The sequence below is a fragment of the Balaenoptera acutorostrata genome, chromosome 6, assembly GCF_949987535.1.
Source record: "Balaenoptera acutorostrata chromosome 6, mBalAcu1.1, whole genome shotgun sequence".
Classification (NCBI taxonomy): domain Eukaryota; kingdom Metazoa; phylum Chordata; class Mammalia; order Artiodactyla; family Balaenopteridae; genus Balaenoptera; species Balaenoptera acutorostrata.
The window spans coordinates 11,233,866-11,254,073 of record NC_080069.1 but is presented as its reverse complement, the minus strand read 5'-3'; the positions used below and the strand labels follow the sequence as shown (position 1 = coordinate 11,254,073).

General features: G+C 45.1%; 1 protein-coding gene across 3 annotated transcripts in view; it reads right to left on the bottom strand.

Annotated features, from left to right (window-relative positions):
* Nucleotides 1-10,593: 10,593 nt before the first annotated feature.
* Nucleotides 10,594-20,208, bottom strand: part of SCARA5 (scavenger receptor class A member 5) — a 117,875-nt gene continuing 108,260 nt past the window's right edge. For all 3 annotated transcript variants that reach the window (XM_057549387.1, XM_057549386.1, XM_057549388.1), the window contains one exon: nucleotides 10,594-13,296. In XM_057549387.1, coding sequence (XP_057405370.1) covers nucleotides 13,160-13,296 — 137 coding nt within the window. In that variant the 3' untranslated portion in view covers nucleotides 10,594-13,159. The remainder of the gene's footprint in view (nucleotides 13,297-20,208) is intronic.

Here is a 20,208-nt window from a genome sequence, read left to right as displayed (position 1 = left end):
CGATAGTTCCTTTCTTTTTATTCCTAGGTGGTATTGCCTTGTATGTACCCCAGTTTGTTTATCCACTCACCCACTGAAGGACATTTGGGTTTCCAGTTTGGGATATTTATGAATAATTGTGCTAGAAAGATCCATGTACAGTGAACATAGGTTTTCATTTCTCTCGAGTTGCTGGCTTGGATAAGTATATAATTAATAAAAAACCGCTAAACTATTTTCCAAAATGGCTGTGCCACTCTGCATTCCCACTGGGGAAGTTATGAGAGCACCAGTTACACCGTATCTTCATCACTACCTGGTATTGTTTGTTTGTTTTGAATTTTGCCCATTCTAGTGGGTGCATAGTGGTGTGGGTTTAACAGTGTGGAATGTCTTTTCATGTACGTATTTTACATATGTATATTGTCTTTGCTGAAGTTTCCCTTGAAATCTTTTGTCTAATTTTTAATCAGGTTGTTTGTTTTCTTCTTGGTGAGTTGGTCATATTGTATTTGATAGGACTTGGTGAAATCTTGGTGACAAGGTCAGCCCTTGGAGATATAAACTTAGGGTTCAGAGCTGTCTGGTCTGCAGATAGACATTGGGGAGTCAGGGGCATTTAGATGCATGATAGTCCAAGGAGTGCTAACAGGACTGAGTCTGGAGAAATTCCAGCACCTAAATGGCCAGGGAAAAGGGGGAGCCCACAAAGGAGACTAAAGATAAGAAACCATAGAGGGTGAGGGAAACTAGAAAAGTGAACTGTGAAGGAAACCAAATGAGCTCATTCCAAAAGAAAGATGGTGGACAGCAGAGCTGAATGCTGGTGAGTGAGCAGGTGTAATAAAGACTACAAAAGGCCCATTTTGTTTACCAACTAAAGGAAAACTGTTTCTCTACTTACGACACTTCTGACACCAAATGTGTGGATTGTCCACACCAAACATTTCTCCAGTTCTCTGTAGATATCACCTGGTGTCTCACAATTTAATTCAATTCAGACACCAACTACCTGGAGTTAGTGCAGACCCCAAGGGTTAGGGGCTCAATCCCCCAAGATGCCAGTCTCAAGTCTGGGCCTCCTGTACTCCTGACCGATCAGCTATAAATCAAGGGTTCCCAGGACTCCCTCCTGCAGTTTGGTAATTTGTTAGAACGGCTCACAGAACTCAAGGAAACACTTTACTTACTATTACTGGATAATTATGAAGGATAGAACTCAGGAACAGGCAAACGCAAGAGATGCACAGGGCAGGGTATGGTAAGAGGCAAGGAGCTCCCATGCTCCCTCCAGGAGTGCCACCCTCCCAGCAGCCCCCTGTGCTCATCAACCCAGAAGCTCTCCCAATCCCGTTGTTTAAGCATTGACATATACACACTACTAACTGTAAAGTGGATGGCTAGTGGGAAGCAGCTGCATAGCCCAGGGAGATCAGCTCGGTGCTTTGTGACCACCTAGAGGGGTGGGATAGGGAGGGTGGGAGGGAGACGCAAGAGGGAGGAGATATGGGGATATATGTATATGTATAACTGATTCACTTTGTTATAAAGCAGAAACTAACACAACATTGTAAAGCAATTATACTCCAATAAAGATGTAAAAAAAAATACAATAAAATTTTTAACTCAGAAAAAAAAAAGATTTTTATGGAGGTTCCATTATGTTGCATGACTGATTAAATCATTGGCCATTGGTGATTAACTCAATCCCCATCTCCTCCCAGAGATCAGGGTGGGGCTGAAAGTTTCAACTCTCTAATCAAATGACTGGTTCCTTTGGTAACCAATCCCCATCCTCTGAAAGTCACCTCATTAGCATAAACTCAGGTAAGGTGGAAAGGGACTTACTATGAGTACCAAAAGATGTCCCCTCTCATCTTTAGCACTCAGGAAATTACAAGGGCTTTAGGAGCTCTGTCCCAGGAACCAGCGACCAAGACCAAATATACACATTTCACAGAGTCACACCAACACCGAAGTCACTGGTAAGCTTAGGATTATGTCAGTGTCCCTCAAGGGGTAGGTGTCAGTGGGAAGAAGGAAATGGAGTCAGCAGTCATCTCTTCAGATTTGGCTTTAAAGAGGGGACACATAGGGTAGTGATTGGAAGTAGGATGGAGGAAATTATGTTCTTAAGCCCTGCCGGAATTGTAGAATTTCTAAATGAAGACTTAACTCTCTTCATTCACTTACTCAACATTTATGAGGTCCTGCTATGTGCTGAGGAAACACAGCTGAATATGATCAAGGTCCTAGATGGCAAACAGCTAGCTCTAGACAGCTGGCCTGTGTCTGTGGGTCTGCCTCCATGGGGTCCACGGGTCAACCAACTGTGTATAAAATATACTCCCCCCCAAAATCCAGAAGATTTCAAAAAGCAAAATTTGAATTTGTCTGAACCACAACTACTGTTGACCCTTGAACAACACAGGTTTGAGCTGGGCGGGTCCACTTATACACCGATTTTTTTTCAATAAACACTACAGTACTACACAATCCAAGGTTGGTTGAATTTGTGGATGTGGAACTTCGGATATGGGTAGCTGACTGTCACGTTCACCTCTAATTTTCAACTTCAAGGGTTGGCACACCTAACCCCAGAGTGGTTCAAGGGTCAGCTGCATTTCCATAGCATTTACACTGTGTTAGGTGTTATAGGTAATCTAGAGATGATTTAAAGTATATGGGAGGACGTGTGTAGGTTACATGCAAATCCCACACCATTTAATATAAGGGACTTGAGCATCCTCGGATCTTGGTATCCATGGGAGATCCTGGAACCAATCCCCCACAGCTACCGAGGGACGACTGTATACAGTTCCTGAGCAGAACAGACAGTTCTGTGTGTGACATTAAGGTATAAGAGACCCCTTACTAGCATTTTTCTTCTGTTTGTGAAACCTATACAGGTTTTGAGGTCATAAAAAATCAGAGCTGGAAGGGAACTGAGAGATCATCTAACAGCCCTTTCGTTTTACAAATGTAGGAATTTGGGTCCCAGAGAGGTTAAGTAGCTTGCCCAAGAACACACATCTAGTAAGTGGAAGATTCAGGAAGAAAGCCCCTATCTTCTGCTTCCCAATTCAGGGAATTTTCCACTACTCCAGGCCAGATCATACATACAAGTGTCAATTTCTGCACTTCTAATTTCATAGAGCTGAACCATTACTTTAAACGGTAATGTTAATGAATTCCATGAGTCAGCGCTTATTTTCATATTGTGTCAATTAATTGTGGTTTGGGGGTAATTCACTCCAAGGCCCTGGATTATAAAATGCAGCGTCAGCTGTTTTTTCAAGGTAATTCATTCCAAAACTTGGACCAAGGACACCTAACGTAGTTCAGAGTTAGTTGAATTTGTCACTAAGTGTCCTTGAATTAAAAATCAAGAGTCCTGTTTGTTTCCCCCGTACCATGGCTATAGGGAGGAATTGTGGCATTGGGCTGGGGTGGGAGGGGGGTCCCATGGAACCTGGGGAAGTGGGTACCCTGGGGAGTGTAAGGGTCAAGCTTGAGGTAACCCCACTGTAACCTGGTGGGTGGTGTGCTGTTGTGACTGTTTTGGGAGATGGCCTTTCTTTGTAACTGCAGCCAGAGATGACAGTTGGAAGAACTAGTGTGATTTCTGACCCAGACTTCCCTTCAGCAATCTGGACTGGTCTCTACCATCTGGAAAATATCAATTTCATTTGGAAACCAAGAAGATCATCTGCCTCATCTAGAACTAGTTACTTCCCCAGCCAGGAGCACAAGGAGGTCAAGGAGAAACAGGAAAAAAAAAAAAAAAAAAAAATCATTCAGTTGTACAAAACAGCCATTTTGATGCCCAAGGCATTTGGTAATCAGATGAATCTTCGGGCACCTCTGCCATCCAACCTGATCTCTTGAGCTCATCAGAGGAAGCAGACTAGACTTGCATTGCTCTATCTAAGCAGCGTGGCCTTGGGCAAGTGATGTCATCATTAAATGTAAGAGCTGGAAAGCCTGTCTGAGCTCAGGTAGTCTATTGTTACAGACCAGGAAGCCAAGATTTAGAGAAATGAAACATCTTATATTACTTACATTTGTGGAGGTGCCCACCTTCTCTCTTTGCCCTCATGCTTCCTCACCTGTAAAATAAGGAGGTTGAACAAGATGACCTCTAATACCCTCTCCACCTCTGGCATTCAATGCCCTGAAAGTTCCCGAGAGCCCTGCTACCCGGCAGGTGGAGTGGCCAAGCAGTCTTGGGCATTACTCGGGAAACAGACCTGTGGAATCTCGGGTCCCAGCCAGACCTACTGAATGAGAATCCGCATCTGAAAAAAATCCCCAGGCGATTCATATGCACGTTAGCGTCGTCTTTAGAAATCTGGTTGATTTTGGCCCTAGATGGTTTGTGTTCTTTCCCTAAGGCTTTCAACCCTCATTCTCTCATTAGCCTGCAGGTGTCACCAGAGAGCCAGCAGTGATCTTACTGGAGAGGCGGGAACTGTGTAGAGTTTTTATTCCCCTTTTCTTTTGTGTATTCTACCCTCCTGCCCTTCCAGTTCCTGTACACTCTTTGGCCTGTTATCCAGTAAGCTGGAGAAATGGGCTGCAAAGTGTATTTTGCAGCTGTTCACACTACAGATGCTTCAGTGTCTGCCCTTCCAGAAAAGAACTGGACCTAGGGGACCTCTTGTTTCATGAGCAGACTCCCATGGAGTGATTTTTTAAAAACCCCAATTCTGTGTTTCCTTGACAATTCAAATCTGTGGCTGATACTCTAACAATGTAATACTACAATGAAGTATACTTTATTTTGGTCCCAGAATTTATTTATTAAGGTATTTGTATTGTATTATATTATCGATCAATTCTTACAATTTTAAATTATAATGACCATCTTTCCAGTAAACCAAAGGCTGAAGTCTTCCATGTTATTATATAAATGTTATTATTCGTATAACCCTTTAGATCTTTTTAAAAACACTTTTAATTTAACATATTTTTTAAAAATCCTTGTAACATAAGGTGTGTAGGATACTTCAATTATAGATGATGATCTGGAGGCTGGAGTTTCATCTCGTACATTGCGGAAATAAGACTTGGATCCAGGTCTTCTGATTCCATATTCTATAATCGTTCTACTTTACCAAATGGCCTCCCATAACTATAATCAAATTTCTGCTCAATGGATGATGTCAAACTACAGTTGCTCACCACTGAGGTGTTTAATTGGGGGGATGTAACATTTTTACCTACTGAGTTTTGTTTGTTTTTTTTTTGGCAGTGCAGCATGTGGGATCTTCGTTCCCCACCAGGGATGGAACCCATGCCCCCTGCAATGGAATCGCGGAGGCCTAACCACTCCACGGCCAGGGAATTCCCCTACTGATATTTTTCTGAGCTGTGTTAATTCACCAGCAATAACTGATTAGATAATGGAATTTCCAAAGATCTCCTTATGTCTGTGGTTGGGAAGCTGCTATTGGGAAAAATGTACTTTAGAAATAATAATATCCCAAGTACCGTGGGATGCAGTAACAAAGCCAATGCCCCCTTGTCCCCTCAACTATCCCTCTACCCACCCCCCAACATACAAGTTCTCTTTCTTCTCTCTCTAGTTTAGAAAGGAGAGGGTTTTTCTTCCTGCCTCTTGCTATTCCTTCTTTTCTCCGATATTAAGCACCTAGTATTTATCAGACCTTCCAGCAGCTGCTGATGACACAGTGGAGAACAGGTTCCTGCCCTCATGAAGTTGACAGTCTATTGAGGGAATCAGATACCAGACAAATAGGAGTAGTGATGTGAAAAGGAAAGAGCAGGGTACCATGAGAGTTGATAATAAGGAGACATACCCTAGAGTGGGGCTCAGGGAAGACTCCCCCATCAGCACTGATATTTAGGTGGAGAGCTGAAAGACAGCAACAATAAGCAGTGGGAGTGGGGCCGTGGAAGGAGGAACTCTCTCTGCAGAGGAAATGGCACACGTGTCAGGGCTGTCAGGTAGGCTGGAGTGAAGGGGCAGGGGAGGGGCAGTGGGACAAGATGTGGTCAGAGAGATGGCCTGGGTTCAGAGAGTCAAGGGCTTCACGGGTCCACAGTACTCCCTGTTCCAAAATTACTGGTGATGAGTCCACCTGTTTATATATTCCAGTGGGAAGTATGCTACTAGTATGCTACATAGTAGCATAGTATGCTACTATGCTACTATTCATATCTTTTGAGGAGCTTTAAAATATACATTGGGGGAATTCCCTGGCGGTCCAGTGGTTAGGACCCTGCGCTTCCACTGCAGGGGGCACGGGTTCAATTCCTGGTCGGGGAACTAAGATCCCGCATGCCGTGCGGCGCAGCCAAAAAATAAAATAAAATAAAATTAACATTGGGATATAATATTTCATGTTTTTAAACATCAGGAATTAAGAGTGTACCTAAAAGTGATCAGACATCAGAATGAGAGACTGCATGTTTACATCTCTTTCTGTCTCATAGTTATTCATTCATGCATTTAACTCATACTAATTCTAATAGCTTGTTCATATTCTAAGTTTTCTGTGTGTATATATGATCATGTTTTCTATGTATATCACTGCAAATGCTTAGTTTTGTTTCTTCCTTTCCAATCCTCACACTTTTAATTTCTTTTTCTTTTCTTATTGTGCAGGCCAAGATGGCTGGCACATTGCTGAAAGGTAGCAGAGATGGCTGGCATTTTTAATCTTGTTTCTGATGTTTGAAAGGAAAGTTGCTGATATTTACATGTAAGTATCTTTGTTACATGCTGATATTTACATGTAAGTATATTTGTTACATGTCTTGTAAGTATATTTGTTCATGAGGAATTCCTGTCTATCCTTATTTGCAAAGAGTTTTTATTAATGAATATTGAATTTTCATTTATTGAGATAACCATTTACTTTTTCTCCTTTAACCTGTTAATGATTTACATTAGTATATTTTCTAATGTTAAACCAAGTTTGCATCCCTAGGATAAATCCAACTTGGCATGTTGGACAATGCTTTTTATATTTTGCTGGATGCCATTTGCTAATACGATGTTTAGGGTTTTTGCATCTATGTTGATGGCTGAGATTGGCCTATAAGTTTTCCTTTTTCATGTGTTTTTTTTTCTTTTGTTATGGAGGTCAGTCACGTTTCATATAATGAGTTTCATAAAATTATCTTTTTCTATAATCAGTAAATATTTGTGTAAGATTTCCACACTCTGTTCTTTGAATGTTTGGTACAGCTTATCTGTTCAACCACTGCAGGTTCTATTTCTTTAAATGTCATTGCAATATACACTACTATCTATAAAATAGATAACTAATGAGAACCTACTGTATAGTACAGGGAACTCTACTCAATGCTCTGTGGTGACCTAAATGGGAAGGAAATCCAAAAAAGAGTGGATATGTGTATACATATAACTGATTCACTTTGCTGTACAGCAGAAACTAACACAACCTTGTAAAGCAACTATACTCCAATTTAAAAAAATAAATTAAAAAAATAAAATAAAATAAATAAATGTCATTGCACTAATTCAAGTTCTTGGTGCCATTCTGGCATTTAAAAATTACCTGTGATTTCACCTCGATTTTCATCTAAATTTCATCTAAGTTTTCAAAAAATTCATAAAGTTGTGTATAATATTCTCTTATTTTCTTTTTATTCTCTGCTACGTCTCTACTTTGTCCTTGTTTACATTCCTAACATATTGTTTCACCTCTTTTTCTTCTTGATCAGTTTTGCCTCAGATCATTCAACATTATTTGTCTTTTTAAACTTCCAGCTTTGGCTTTGTTCATCCACAATTATGTCCATTGTTCACAATTTATCTATCCATTCACCTATTGCTGGGCATTGATGGACACACACAAAAATACATTTTTGTGTATTAGAAATAAAGCTTCCATGAACATTAATATATCAAGTCTTTGTGTGAACACGTGCTTTTATTTCTCTTCCATAAAAACCTAGGACTGAAATGGCTAGATTGTATGGCAGGTATATAAGTAATCTTATAGAATTCTAGTACTATCATTGCTTGTGTTACATAGAGTGTAGTGTTTCTTGGATTCAAGTCCTAACTTCTTCATTTACTGTGTGATCTTCTCAGTGCCCAAGTCTCCCCCACAGAACTGGAATGATTAGAACAGAACCAGTGGTTGTAAAGATTGAAGGAGTCCATTCTTGTAAAGCCTGGAGAACCTGTCCCACGTTAAATGCTAAAGGGATGTTAGCTATTGTTTCTGCTTATGTACTGCTATTTGGAATGAATGGGCATATGTACTTAGTGTTCAATCATCCTCATTTCCTATTTGTTGATTATTTGCATAACCAGAGCCACCCATGCTGTTGTTAACTCATTAGCAATGAAGATGATTTTTTTTAAAAACAATTGAGCTATTTGTGTTTTGTATAAGTAGCATGGCAGGCAACCACTGTCCCCTCACCTGGGCATTTCCTGTTGTTAGATATTATTGTTCTTGTGCGGTTAATGTTAAACTGAAAGCCTGTGAAAAGGATATAAGAGCTAGAATGTAAGCTCCCTGAGGGCAGGGACCAAATCAGTCTGGTCCTATATCTCCCATACCTGGCCTGGGCCTTTCATGTGGTAGAGACTCAATAATTATGGATTAAGTGAACATGCAGATGAAGGAAGGGCATGAACTTTGTCAGAACCATTGCCCTGGGTTTCCACTGGGAGAGAAAGGTGATCCGTTGTGCCTGTTAAAGTGATCTGTATCCATCAGCAGCAGAAAGATGAGGTCGTCCCCTGGGCCCAGAATGAGCTCTCAGTGACTGCAGGTCCTGAAGGCAACAGGGCCAGTGCACTCTTTTCTGCTTGTTGAGGAGAACAAGATGGGAAATGAGAAAGCACCCATGATGTGGACACAGGCAGGGGCTGAGAGGGAAGCAGACCAGGCAAGGAGCCAGGACATTTTTACCAGCTCTTGGGGACCACAACTCAAGCAGTTATTGAAGGATCTAAGACTTCCGTTTTGGAGACTTGTCTGTTTTAAAGCTGTTTGTCTTTTTCTGAAATTACTTCCTCGTTGCTCATCCTTAGTTTAACTGGGCCAAGTACTGAAGAGAAACATGCAAGAGCCCCGGGGAGCTGACCTTTGGAAGGAGTCTGAGCGGTCGGGGCCGTGAGAGAATGTGGCAGGGAAGCCCTCTCCCCACCTGGAGAGCCTCTTTCCAGAACTAGTCTCCGCCAGATCCTCATGCTGTGCTGGGTTCTAACCACGAAGGCTCTTCCCTTATGATTCTCTCCCACCAGAAAATACCCACAGGGCAGACTTCCGCTTTGGGCCGTGAGAGAGTCCTTACCAGAATTATCCTCCTTCTGTCATAACTAGAACATTGTCCAAAATACTTGACAAAATATTTTCAGACTTTGGACCACAGGTAGCATAAGTCTGTGCTCCTTGAGAAAAAGACAGCAAGTGAGGTGAGCCTCCCCTGGCCTAGGTTCCCTGCTGACTGCGGCCAAGTGGCAAACTCGCTGAGGTGAGGAGAAAGAGATAGGAGACTGGGTAGGCCAAGGTGGCTGGAATTTGTGGGGCACAGTATCCGAGAGTAGGGAGCTACGCAGAGAAATTTCCAGAAAGGTGCATAGGGTTCCCTTGAGTTGTCCGCTGAATACCGATCTGTGTGAACCCCAGGAGGCCAGCTAGAACAACTTCTGAGGAAAGCATCATTACCAGAGCTCATGCAGAGCTGGGAATCATTCAAGTTCCCTCCAGCCAGGGTGGGAGGGTGACCTGGGGGACTGAGGGTCCTCCCAGAAAGCTCCTTAGCCTATTCTAACTGGGGGGTGAGCTGGTGGAGAGGATTCGATAACAAAGCTCTAGTCAGTCAGAACCCATCTTGGCTCCCAGAAGCGAAAGGTGGAGGAGAAGGAGAGGAAAAGGAAGGGAAAGGTGTTCTATGGAGGGTTGAAGGGAGAGCGCTTCTAAGAAGAGAAAGACAAGTGATTCACACAGCTGACATCTTACAGAAATGCTAGAGTAACTGTCAGAAAACAATGTAGCTGAAGAAACCACAGTGCCTATGGTGGAGAACGGTGTAACTCCTTTCCATAATTTAAACCCACTAGAATGGTTGGCTTGACCACAACACACGAAGGAGCCAAAGGTCAGTTCTCAGGTGTCTGAGACCAGGGAAAAGCAGTGCCTTGTAGACATTAGAGTGGAGAAGAAGAAAGGCCACCGCCCTTCTCCATGGGACTGAATATAGAACGGGAACCACAGTGATTTGGGGGTGGGTATCACCGGAGTTTTTAGAGGAGAAAACCAGGATGCCTCCTTTGTGCATTTCCAGAAAGTCCACTTTTCTCTGTTGACTTCCTTTGGCAAATTTTTATGGCCTACAGGAAGCTTGGGCCATTAGGTTTTCCCACAGGTGCAGCTATGAGTTAGTGGCCAGGACTATGCGGTGACCTGGGCCATCCCCACACTCGCCCCGGGTCCTGTGCCTGGGAGTTCATACCTCTCACTGGGTGATGAGGCCCAGTGACTTCACAGACCTTGTACCCAACTCTGGACGGTCTTCTTATCTGTGAATGGAACTCCGGATGAAAGCACATCCCCAAGTAAGAACTCTGGAGAAGTGAGGAAATAGGTGTTCTTTCCTTTAATGACTATGAAAGCAATTCTCTTACAAGCTGGGCCGTGATTATTGTTCTGCTGCTTGGGACCCTTTCCTTAGGTTACCGAATAGGGCTTAAGACATCATGTGCTACCACGTTCTTGCTCTAGACTGTGTTTATTATTGTCCTCCGGAAGTATTAAGACAGCTTATCATAAGCCACCCATTCTACCAATTCCCGCTGAAAAATTATCAGACGATCCAATTTTCACCCGTCCTCCCCACACTCACTGGGTTTTCATGAGAAAGAATATGAGGGGAAGCTTGTTAGCAACATGTTTTTAGCTTTATTGAAATTCTTTCTTATAAAAGGTCTGATGTGTTTTAGGCCTGGCCTAATTTCCTTTAGTCCCTGAAATACAGGTCCATGGTTACTTCCATGTCCTCTTAAGTAGGAATGTAAACTAGTAGACTTTTATTTTAAGGTTCAAACACCTATCACCGTTGTTTTTCTTTGATGTAAAGCAAGACTTGTATTTTCCCGAATGAAAAGACCAAGTAAGAAAGTTATGTGGGTCTTCATTGGTAGGATAACTGGATTCTTTGCCAGAACGGACTTGGGAATTTATATCGTTCAACGTGACATCTTTCCACCTTGAGTATTTTCTTTTTTAATGCAAACTCTGTAGTGTGCTGAGCTATTTATAGTAAAGAGTGCTGTGTTCATATATGCGTACATATATTGGCTCTGGGAAAAGATGCATGAGTACGTGCGCGTTACGTAAACATAGCCATTAGCCAGAAGGAGAGTCTCTGATCATTAGGACATTAATGAATAACAAGCATATGGTAAGCAAAGAACAACCAATAGCACATATTGGTTTAGTTGTCAGCCAGGAACTTTGCTGGTCTTACACCCAGAGGGTCCCAGCTGTCACCTTCCCCAGGCACGCGGTGCTCACCAGATAGGACAGGTGATTGTGTATCCGAGGCCTGACTGAGTTTGTGGTTCCCTCAAGGGAGGACGGTCTGCGCTCATTTGCTACCATGTAGGTCCCCAGGCCTAGAACACATATATGGCCCAATCTGACCTCCTCCTCGTGTCAAAAGTAGAATATGATCTCCCCATCACTAGGAAAGGGGTACAGATTGAGGACTTGCAAAGGCCCACGGCCTCTTCTTCCCCCAGAGATTGTAGGGAATCCTCATTTCCTTTCAATCTTTTTTTTTTTTTTTTCTTTTAATATTTATTTATTTATTTATTTGGTTGCACTGGGTCTCAGTTGAGCCAGGCGGGCTCCTTAGTTGAGGCTCGCGGCCTCCTTAGTTGCGGCTCGCTGGCTCCTTAGTTGCGGCACGTGGGCTCCTTAGTTGCGGCACGCATGTGGGATCTAGTTCCCTGACCAGGGATCGAACCCGGGCCCCCTGCATTGGGAGCGCAGAGTCTTAACCACTGTGCCACCAGGGAAGTCCCCTCCTTTCACTCTTATAGGCTCCATCAGGACATGTGTTCTCCTGACCACAGGATGACACCCAAAGAGGTCTGGAAGGTTCAAAATCATCACCTCCAAACAGCTCTGAGACACAGGCGACATAGCTTTAACCCTGACTGCTAGATAACTGAGGGTTGATCTTGGTTTAACCCAGACAGTCCCCATGTCACCCTCCAAATCAGCTTTCCTCCTGTGTGGATGGTTGCCCTGGAAGCCAGTCCTGTCTGACCTTGAACTCACACCCTGTGGGGTTTGGAGTATGTAACCTTCTAGTCGCACCCGTCCTGCACCCAAGCTTCTTGCTTGAGCCTGGCAAAGACACAGGAAAGTTCAGGTAGCGACAGCGGTCTCAGTCATTCTCGATCTGACTGATAGGTCAGGCGAAGGGGTCAGTTGAATGCTACCTGGAGGTGACGTGGTACCCACACTAACATGACTTATAGGAATGCTGCAAAGTGTTAAATGAATTTAGCACCCAAGATACTATGCAATAGCATGCGTGGCAGTCACTCAATAAATGTTCCTTTCACTCCTCTTCTGTGAATCCAGACTGGTTCCTGCAGGAGACTTGCATTTCCCTCTGGCTCCTACAGCTGGCCTCTCCTCTACGTCACTTGCCCCAACTAACAAACGCTGTGCAGAGGCAGAGTAAAGGGGGAAAATGAATCACTCAGTATTGTCTCTGGCTGGTCAAAACTCTTGGCCTGAGGTTTGGGAATGATCTGCAGAGTAAACGATCTGGGATGCCTCCCTTCCATCTTCATGGAGGCATTTGTGGCCAGCATTTATCTGTAACTCACAGACCACAGAGAACATGGATACGGAGGCCTGATGCATGGTGTTTAGAAGACTCAGCAAAATGGCGATCCAGTTGACCAGGGCTCCATGCAGGAACTCTGGTGGAAGGGAGAGACAGGCAGTAGATCCCAGAGTTGTGCTTTGGAAAAGATGTTCAAGGGGAGGAGGATGACAGGCCACCATGGGTCCTGGGATGGGAATCCGGGGGTCTGGGGGTGCTGGGCGGGGAGGCATGGTCAGGGGAGCCCCGAGCAATGCCCCCACCCCAGGAATGCAGGAAGGAGGCTTGGCAGCTGGGTCCGGACCTTGGGCTGTGCCCACTGTCAGGGTCTCTTGCATGTCACTCCAGCATCCTCAGCGTGTCCGCAGTTTGTCACCCCCCATTTGGAGAAGCTGCAGCGGAAGATGCTTTCCTCCGTGCCCTTGCAGGCGACATCATCCATCCAAATCCTCCCTGTGCCTGTGGAGACAAGTCAACACGATTTCTTAGCGGAGATGCAGGAGGGCAGGACAGACAGGAACACTGCTGTCTGTCCTTGACCCGGCTGTCCCGAGCTCTGCTGTCAGTTCTCAAATCTAGTGGTTCCCATCTGCCTTCTCCATTCCACTGAGACCAAATACTTCTTTTCTAGGCTCAGTTTCTTGAGGGCAGAATAAGAATAATTGACAGTGGAGATGGTGGTATTTACTGAGTAGCCCCTACGTGTCAGCATCTCACACATACGATCTTCGTCCATTCTCACCATGGTGCTGTGAGATAGCCATGAATAAACCCTTTTCCTAGATGGGAAAACTGAGGTTCAGAAGGCAACTGGTGCAAGGTTGCTCAGCTTGTAAGTGGCAGAGTCTGAACTCAAGCCCAAGTCTTGCTGCCTCCCAGGCCACGCTTTATATGAGACACTTCATAGCTTTTGAGATACAATATCTTGCGGCATTTGTTGATGAATATTCAGACAGGGCCTAATCAGAAGGACAATGTCAGACAGACCCTGGGTTGGACAGATCCAGTGCCCCATAAGTATCTCAAGTATGTCAGTACCAACATTACCTTCAATCTTTTGAAATTTAAAGCAGGCGGTCTCTTTCTATGAGCTCAAAACAGTGGTACTTGGAATGACAGGGGATCCCAGACTTTAGCATTATAACCAGACATCTATGTAATGACAGGCAGAAGCATCCCTAAGCACAAGTAATTAGGTCAAGTTCCCCAAATACAAGGTCCCTAAGACAATCTAGCTGAGTTTTGCCTGTCTGTTCACTCAGCTCTTAAGGGGACCAACCTACTGGTCTGAGGATGCCCATGCAGGGGAGCCTTTAGCTGGCTTTCCCAAGATTGTACCTGAGTCTCAAGAGACATAAACTCGGCACTGAGGTCCCTTACTGAATGTCAAGGGAATAGGGCAGCTGGGTGAGGCTCCAAGGGAATGGAGAGGGCTTGTCTGGGGTCAGAGGGGTCAGTGGAGAGGGGAGGAGTCACCTAGAGTCCCCGCTGATGAACTGGCAGGGCCATCGCCCCTGGTTCAGGTGGGCCCTCTGGGCTGATGGCCAAGGAAGGTCTCCAATGGTGGGAGCTCACTTGGGAGCCCTCTGGAAGGATGCCTGAGCTTTAGGGCTCCCATCGCCCGTGGAAGCAGTAGCTCAGAGCTTCGCTACTCAAAGCGTGGTCCTGGCCCAGTAGCATCAGCATTCCCCAGAGCTTGTCAAAACTGCAGAACCTCAGGCCCCACCCAAGACCTACTGAATCAGAATGTACGTTTGAAGCAAGTGGTTCTGCACTGAAGTTTGAGAAGCAGAAATAGGTACAGCAGAAATAGGGCTTTACAATAAGTAGAATAGATCTCAATTCAAGTCTCAGCCCCATCTAGGAAGACCATTTCAGTTGTAAAACCGGGAAGGGATTCCCGAAATATGAGACTTTTCGTGCTAAAGCTGGGTAGGTTCTGGGTAAACCGGGATGGTTGGTCACTCCAGCACCCTGACTTGTTAGGTTTATGAGCCGGCACCAAAAATCATGGGGTCAAAGGTCATAAACTGGGTTCCAACATTACTGACTGGGTCAACCTGGGCAAGTTCAATGAGGTAACTTGTATTCCTGTATTTTGTTTTTTGTGTTTTCTTGGCCACACTGCATGGCATGTGGGATCTGAGTTCCCCAACCAGGGATGGAACCTGCGCCCCCTGCATTGGAAGGGCGGGGTCTTAACCACTGGACCACCAGGGACGTCCCAAGAGAATTTTTTTTTTTTTTTTTTTTTGGCCACACCGTGTGGCTTGTGGAATCTTAGTTCCCCGACCAGGGATTGAACCCCGGCCCTCGGCAGTGAGAGCACAGAGTCCTAACCCCTGGACCACCAGGGAATTCCCAGTTCGTGTATTTTAAAGGGCTTTCAAATGCACCAAAACCCTATACAAAAGGTAGCTCAGGTATTAGTAATGTACCCTGACCCTACCCCCATCTCCTCCCTGTCCCAACTCTCAGCAGCCAGACAACCTCTCCTTTTGGAGGAATTGTCAGGACTAATTATTAAAACCCTTCAAACTGTCACTCACCCTTGGATTGCATGGGAAATCCCTTTACAAAGAGCATCAAGGGAACACCTAAACCATTTTGCTGCCCACGAAATCCACCGCACGAACTAAGCGGTTTGGACATATTTTTTATGCCGAGATTTTCAGCATCTGTTGTCATGGGAATACCAAGCAGTGAATTCAGGAACAGAGCTGGGAAGAGAGGCCTCCTTCTGCTGTCTTTCTGGATGTTATTTCTTCATCAGAGCCTCTTCCCTAGCCGGATACAGTGTGCCTCTTACACAATAAGCCCTTTGAGGCCGAGCAAAAATTCTCAGATTAAATGTCTCCTGGAAAACACATCAGTTTACAAATTACCCTTCCTTGGGCTACAGGCCCAAGAGCTCTGTGGGATTAGTCACATCCAAAACAAATAAAGAAGCAAATGAAGGAGACCGACAAATACAGAACAGGCCCCAAGGTTACGAGCCCAAATGCATACATAGGATCACGAGACTCCAAACTCTAGCTGGTGTTTGGCTAGGGAGTTCTGGCTAACGTTCAGTCATGGAAAAGCTAATAAAATGAGAAAAGCGTTGTTAAATCAGCAGCACTGAATATCTACAGTTACTGGGACATCGCTGAAGGGCCTATTAACCCGAAAACTGTTTCTGCTCCTTGCCATGTCAGAGGGGTTAGCACTTCCATGACTCCAGGTACCAATCGTCCTTTTAGCTTTAGAGCTGACACCTGATACTCAACGTGTGGCCCAAGGACCAGGAAATCAGTATCACCTGGGAGGTTGTTAGCAACACAGAGTCTTGGGCCCACCCGGACCCGAATCAGGGTCTGCATCTTAACAAGATCTCCTAGATTCAGGCATGCATTCAGGTCCGAGAAGCCCTGCTCTAGGTTAGGTCTGCTGCTCTACACCAGTCTCTCTGTGAGCTCCATAACATGCCCCATCAGGTAAGCAGGGAAGGGGGTACTCTGCTCCCCACTGTACAGTCAGAAAAATGAAACAATAGGGTGAGGTTTTTACCTTGAGGAGGAAAACCTGGGACTAGAGGCCAGGTCTTCTGACACTTAGAGCTGTTGGAAGGTGATATTGTTGGGATGCGTAAGTGGAGGTTTTATTTTATCCTTATTCATTCATTCATTCAACAAGTATTTAAGAGTCTACTCCATGCTCAGCACTATTCTGGGTGTATGGACTACATCAATGCACAAAAAATGATTAAAGAAAAACACCGTTGGTGGGAATGTAAACTGGTGTAGTCACTGTGGAGAACAGTATGTAGACTTCTCAAAAAACTAAAAACAGAACTACTATATGACCCAGCAATCCCACTCCTGGGTACATATCTGAAAAAAACCAAAAACACTAATTTGAAAGATAACATGCACCCCAGTGTTCATAGCAGCATTATTTACAATTGCCAAGATATGGAAGCAACCTAAGTGTCCATCAACAGATGAATAGATAAAGAAGCTGTGGTATATATATACAATGGAATATTACGCAGCTATAAAAAAGAATGAAATTTTGCCATTTGCAGCAAAACATTAATGAACTTGGAGGGCATTATTCTAAGTGAAATAAGTCAGACAGAGACAGACAAATACTGTATGATATCACTTATAAATGGAATCTAAAAACTGCAACAAACTAGTGAATATAATGAAAAAGAAGCAGACTCACAGATATAGAGAACAAATTAGTGGTTACCAGTGGGAGGGGAGGGGCAAAACAGGGGTGGGGAACTGGGAGGTACAAACTATTGGCTGTAAGATAAGCTGAAGGATGTATTACTGGGTTGGCCAAAAAGTTCGTTTGGTTAGTGAAAACGTTGTTCAATAAAGTTCTTGGTGAAAATGAAAAATGTGTCTTTTATTTTTACTTAAAACTGAACGAATTTTTTGGCCAACCCAATATGTAACATGGGGAGTAGAGCCAATATTTTGTTATAACTGTAAAGGGAAAGCAACCTTTCAAAATTGTATAAAAACAAAACAAAAATCTCTGCTTCATGGAACAAACACTTGAGCTGCTCCATGTTTATTTGAGTAATATTGATAGAAGGAATTGAGGTAGGAAGTAGATGGGCCCCTGGCCTGGACAGCTGGTGTTTGTCAAGGGCAGTAAAATTGAAGCTTTGTTTCCCCCCAGACACTCCAAGGACAAAGTTAGTGGCAAAAACTGAGCTCTGCTGAAGTAAAGAGATAAGATGACTACTCCTGAGGTTAAGAAAAACTCCCTGACTGCACAGGCACAGAAAGGTTCCTTGGGGGGGTCAAAAAGGAGGGGTGCCACCCCATAATAGGTGATGCCAAGACCCCCATAGGCCTCTGCAGTGGGATCCATCTTAGCAAAAAGTTAGCACGCATGTTGGGGAGAGTCCTAGGACAGGTCAGGTGTGGAATAAGAAACAAGAAATTGGCCAAAGGTAAACAAAGACCCGGAAGGACTGTCCTAAATAAATGATTTAAATCACCTTTTTACTGCGCTCCTCATTAGAGGACGCCCACACCCTTTCTCTCCAGGTGTGTATTTCTGCCTTGCTTCAGTCTCTAACAAACTGTTTCTCTGTGTGCTCTCCCACTTGTCGTGCTGTGTCTCTAATAATAAACTTTGTACCTGTTTTTACAGTTTTTGCCTCCCTGAAACATTCTTGCTTTCAAATGGGGGCAAGAGCCAGGGCCACTTAGCTTCTAGCCTCTGGCCCCTGGTGGTCTAGCGGCTAGGATTCCTGGTTTTCATCCAGGCTACCCAGGTTCGGTTCCTGGGCAGGGAACTAAGATCCTGCTTCAAGCCCCCAGTCACTGCTGTCTCTCTGAGATCAGAATGAGTTACACTGATTCCTGCAGGCTGCCATCTGAGCCTCACACAGGGACAGGCAGGATGGCTATCAAACAGATATTTAAGAGGTAGGAAAACTAAGGCCCCAGAAAGGTTAAGTGACCTGTCCCACGACTATTAAGGGGATGAGGTCATGACCCAGGCCTCTGACGTCCAGCCAGTCCAGTCCCCGTTCCTTATAGAACCACATACACGGCACACAGCACAGATCACTAAGCCAGGAGGCTGCAAACCCAATTCGACCTACTGCCTGCTTTTGTAAATAAAGTTTTATTGGAACACGGAGCCTCCCCGCCCCCAGTCTGATTACATTTTGTCTGTAGTTGCTTTTATGCTTACAACTACAGAGCTGAGTAGTTGTGAGAGCGACCATCTGGCCCACAAAGCCCAAAATATTTACTCCCTGGCCCTTGAATGTTTGCTGACCCTTGCACTAAGCCACCTCCCAGTATTTGAATTTTATCTTAGAAAAAAAGGGCAAAAAGATGCTAATAATTTAATTAAAAGAGAACACTCCCAATTCCGTCCACCCACTCCCACCTACAAATCTGTATGCGTTTGTACCCATCCTCAGCTCCTTTTGTCTGTCTCTCTGTCTCAAAGAAAGATTTTCTTGGCGGGTCCAGGACTAATTTCCCAGCGGTACTATGGTGGTCTCACCCCCTCCTTCTCCTCCTGGACCCTTGCTCCAGCCATCACCCTCCATCTTCCTGAGCTGCACTCATTCCCTCTCCAACAGCTCTTGGACCAATTTAAAATTAAAAAAAAAAATTCTCATTTGGGTCTTTCCTTGCTTTTTTTCCCAGGGAAACTGATAATTCAATTATTGAGCCCTGTCCAGGAAAACTTTTATGGTTCCAGACCACAGAGAGCACTGCCAGGGTGTGGCAGTTTCTTGTATGACTCTGGGGAGGACGCAGGTTTGGCAGGCACAGAAGTTCCTTCCTTCCTTCTTTCCTCGCCCCCTCCTCCAGTCCCTCCTCCCTCCCTCCCACATTTATCCAGTACCTATCACATCCCAGGCACAGTCCTGGGTTTTGGAGCTCTGCCCCCAAGGTGTTCCCACATACCTCAGCGATCAGGAGCGTGTGAGAGGTACGCACAGAAGATGCCACGGGAGCAGAGGGGGTACCTACATCACGGGCTGGGGTGGAGCGGCAAAGCTCCCCTCAGGAGGTGATCATTGAGCTGACTTTAAAAGCTGAGGGGGAATTAGCTAGGTGAAGAGGAGGGAAAGGCGTTCCAGACCCAAGGAACAGCACGTGAGAGGATACGGAGCCGGGAAACAGCTGTGTGAGCTCAGAGACCACACGTGGGCGCACGCAGCTAAGGGATGCGCTACCAGAGGCGGGAGGTGTGTGAGGACTGGCCTTGGGCACTAAGCTAAGGAAACCAAACTTGATTCTGAGAGCAGGAAAGACCCACTGAGCATCGGGCAGGGGAGTGACAGAGGCAGGAGCTCATTTTAGAAAGATCCCTGGCAGCCAGGAGGAGGAAGGCAAAGGAGGCAGCCTGGAGGGGGACAGGGGGCCAGCAGTGTGGGAAGCAGCTCATGGAGGACGCCCCCATCTCCACCCAACAAGCAGCAAATAAATGTGCACCGCAGGGCCTGCAATGTGCTAACTGCTCACCGTATGTGATCTCACTTCGAGTTTGCAATCATCCTGCACAAGTGGAGGGACTGAAGCCTGGAGAGGTTAAGAAATCTGCTCCAGGTCACCAGCCAGTAAGTGGCACATATGGGATGCTAGCTTGGCTTTGACCCAGAGCTTGAGCTCCTAGCCACTGCTCTACCCAGCCCGAGCTCCTAAGGCAAGAGCAGGGGGAACAGAGAGGAGGGGACAGAGTCAAGGGACCAGAGACGTTGACACTGGTAGCATCTGTTAAGACTCAGGGACCCAGCAGATAAGGGACACGGGAGTGGGTGAGGGTGGGAGGAGGGACGAGTCTGCAGTCCTGGCTGGCAGGGTAGGAAGCACAGCCGGAAGAGAAACAGAGTGGATG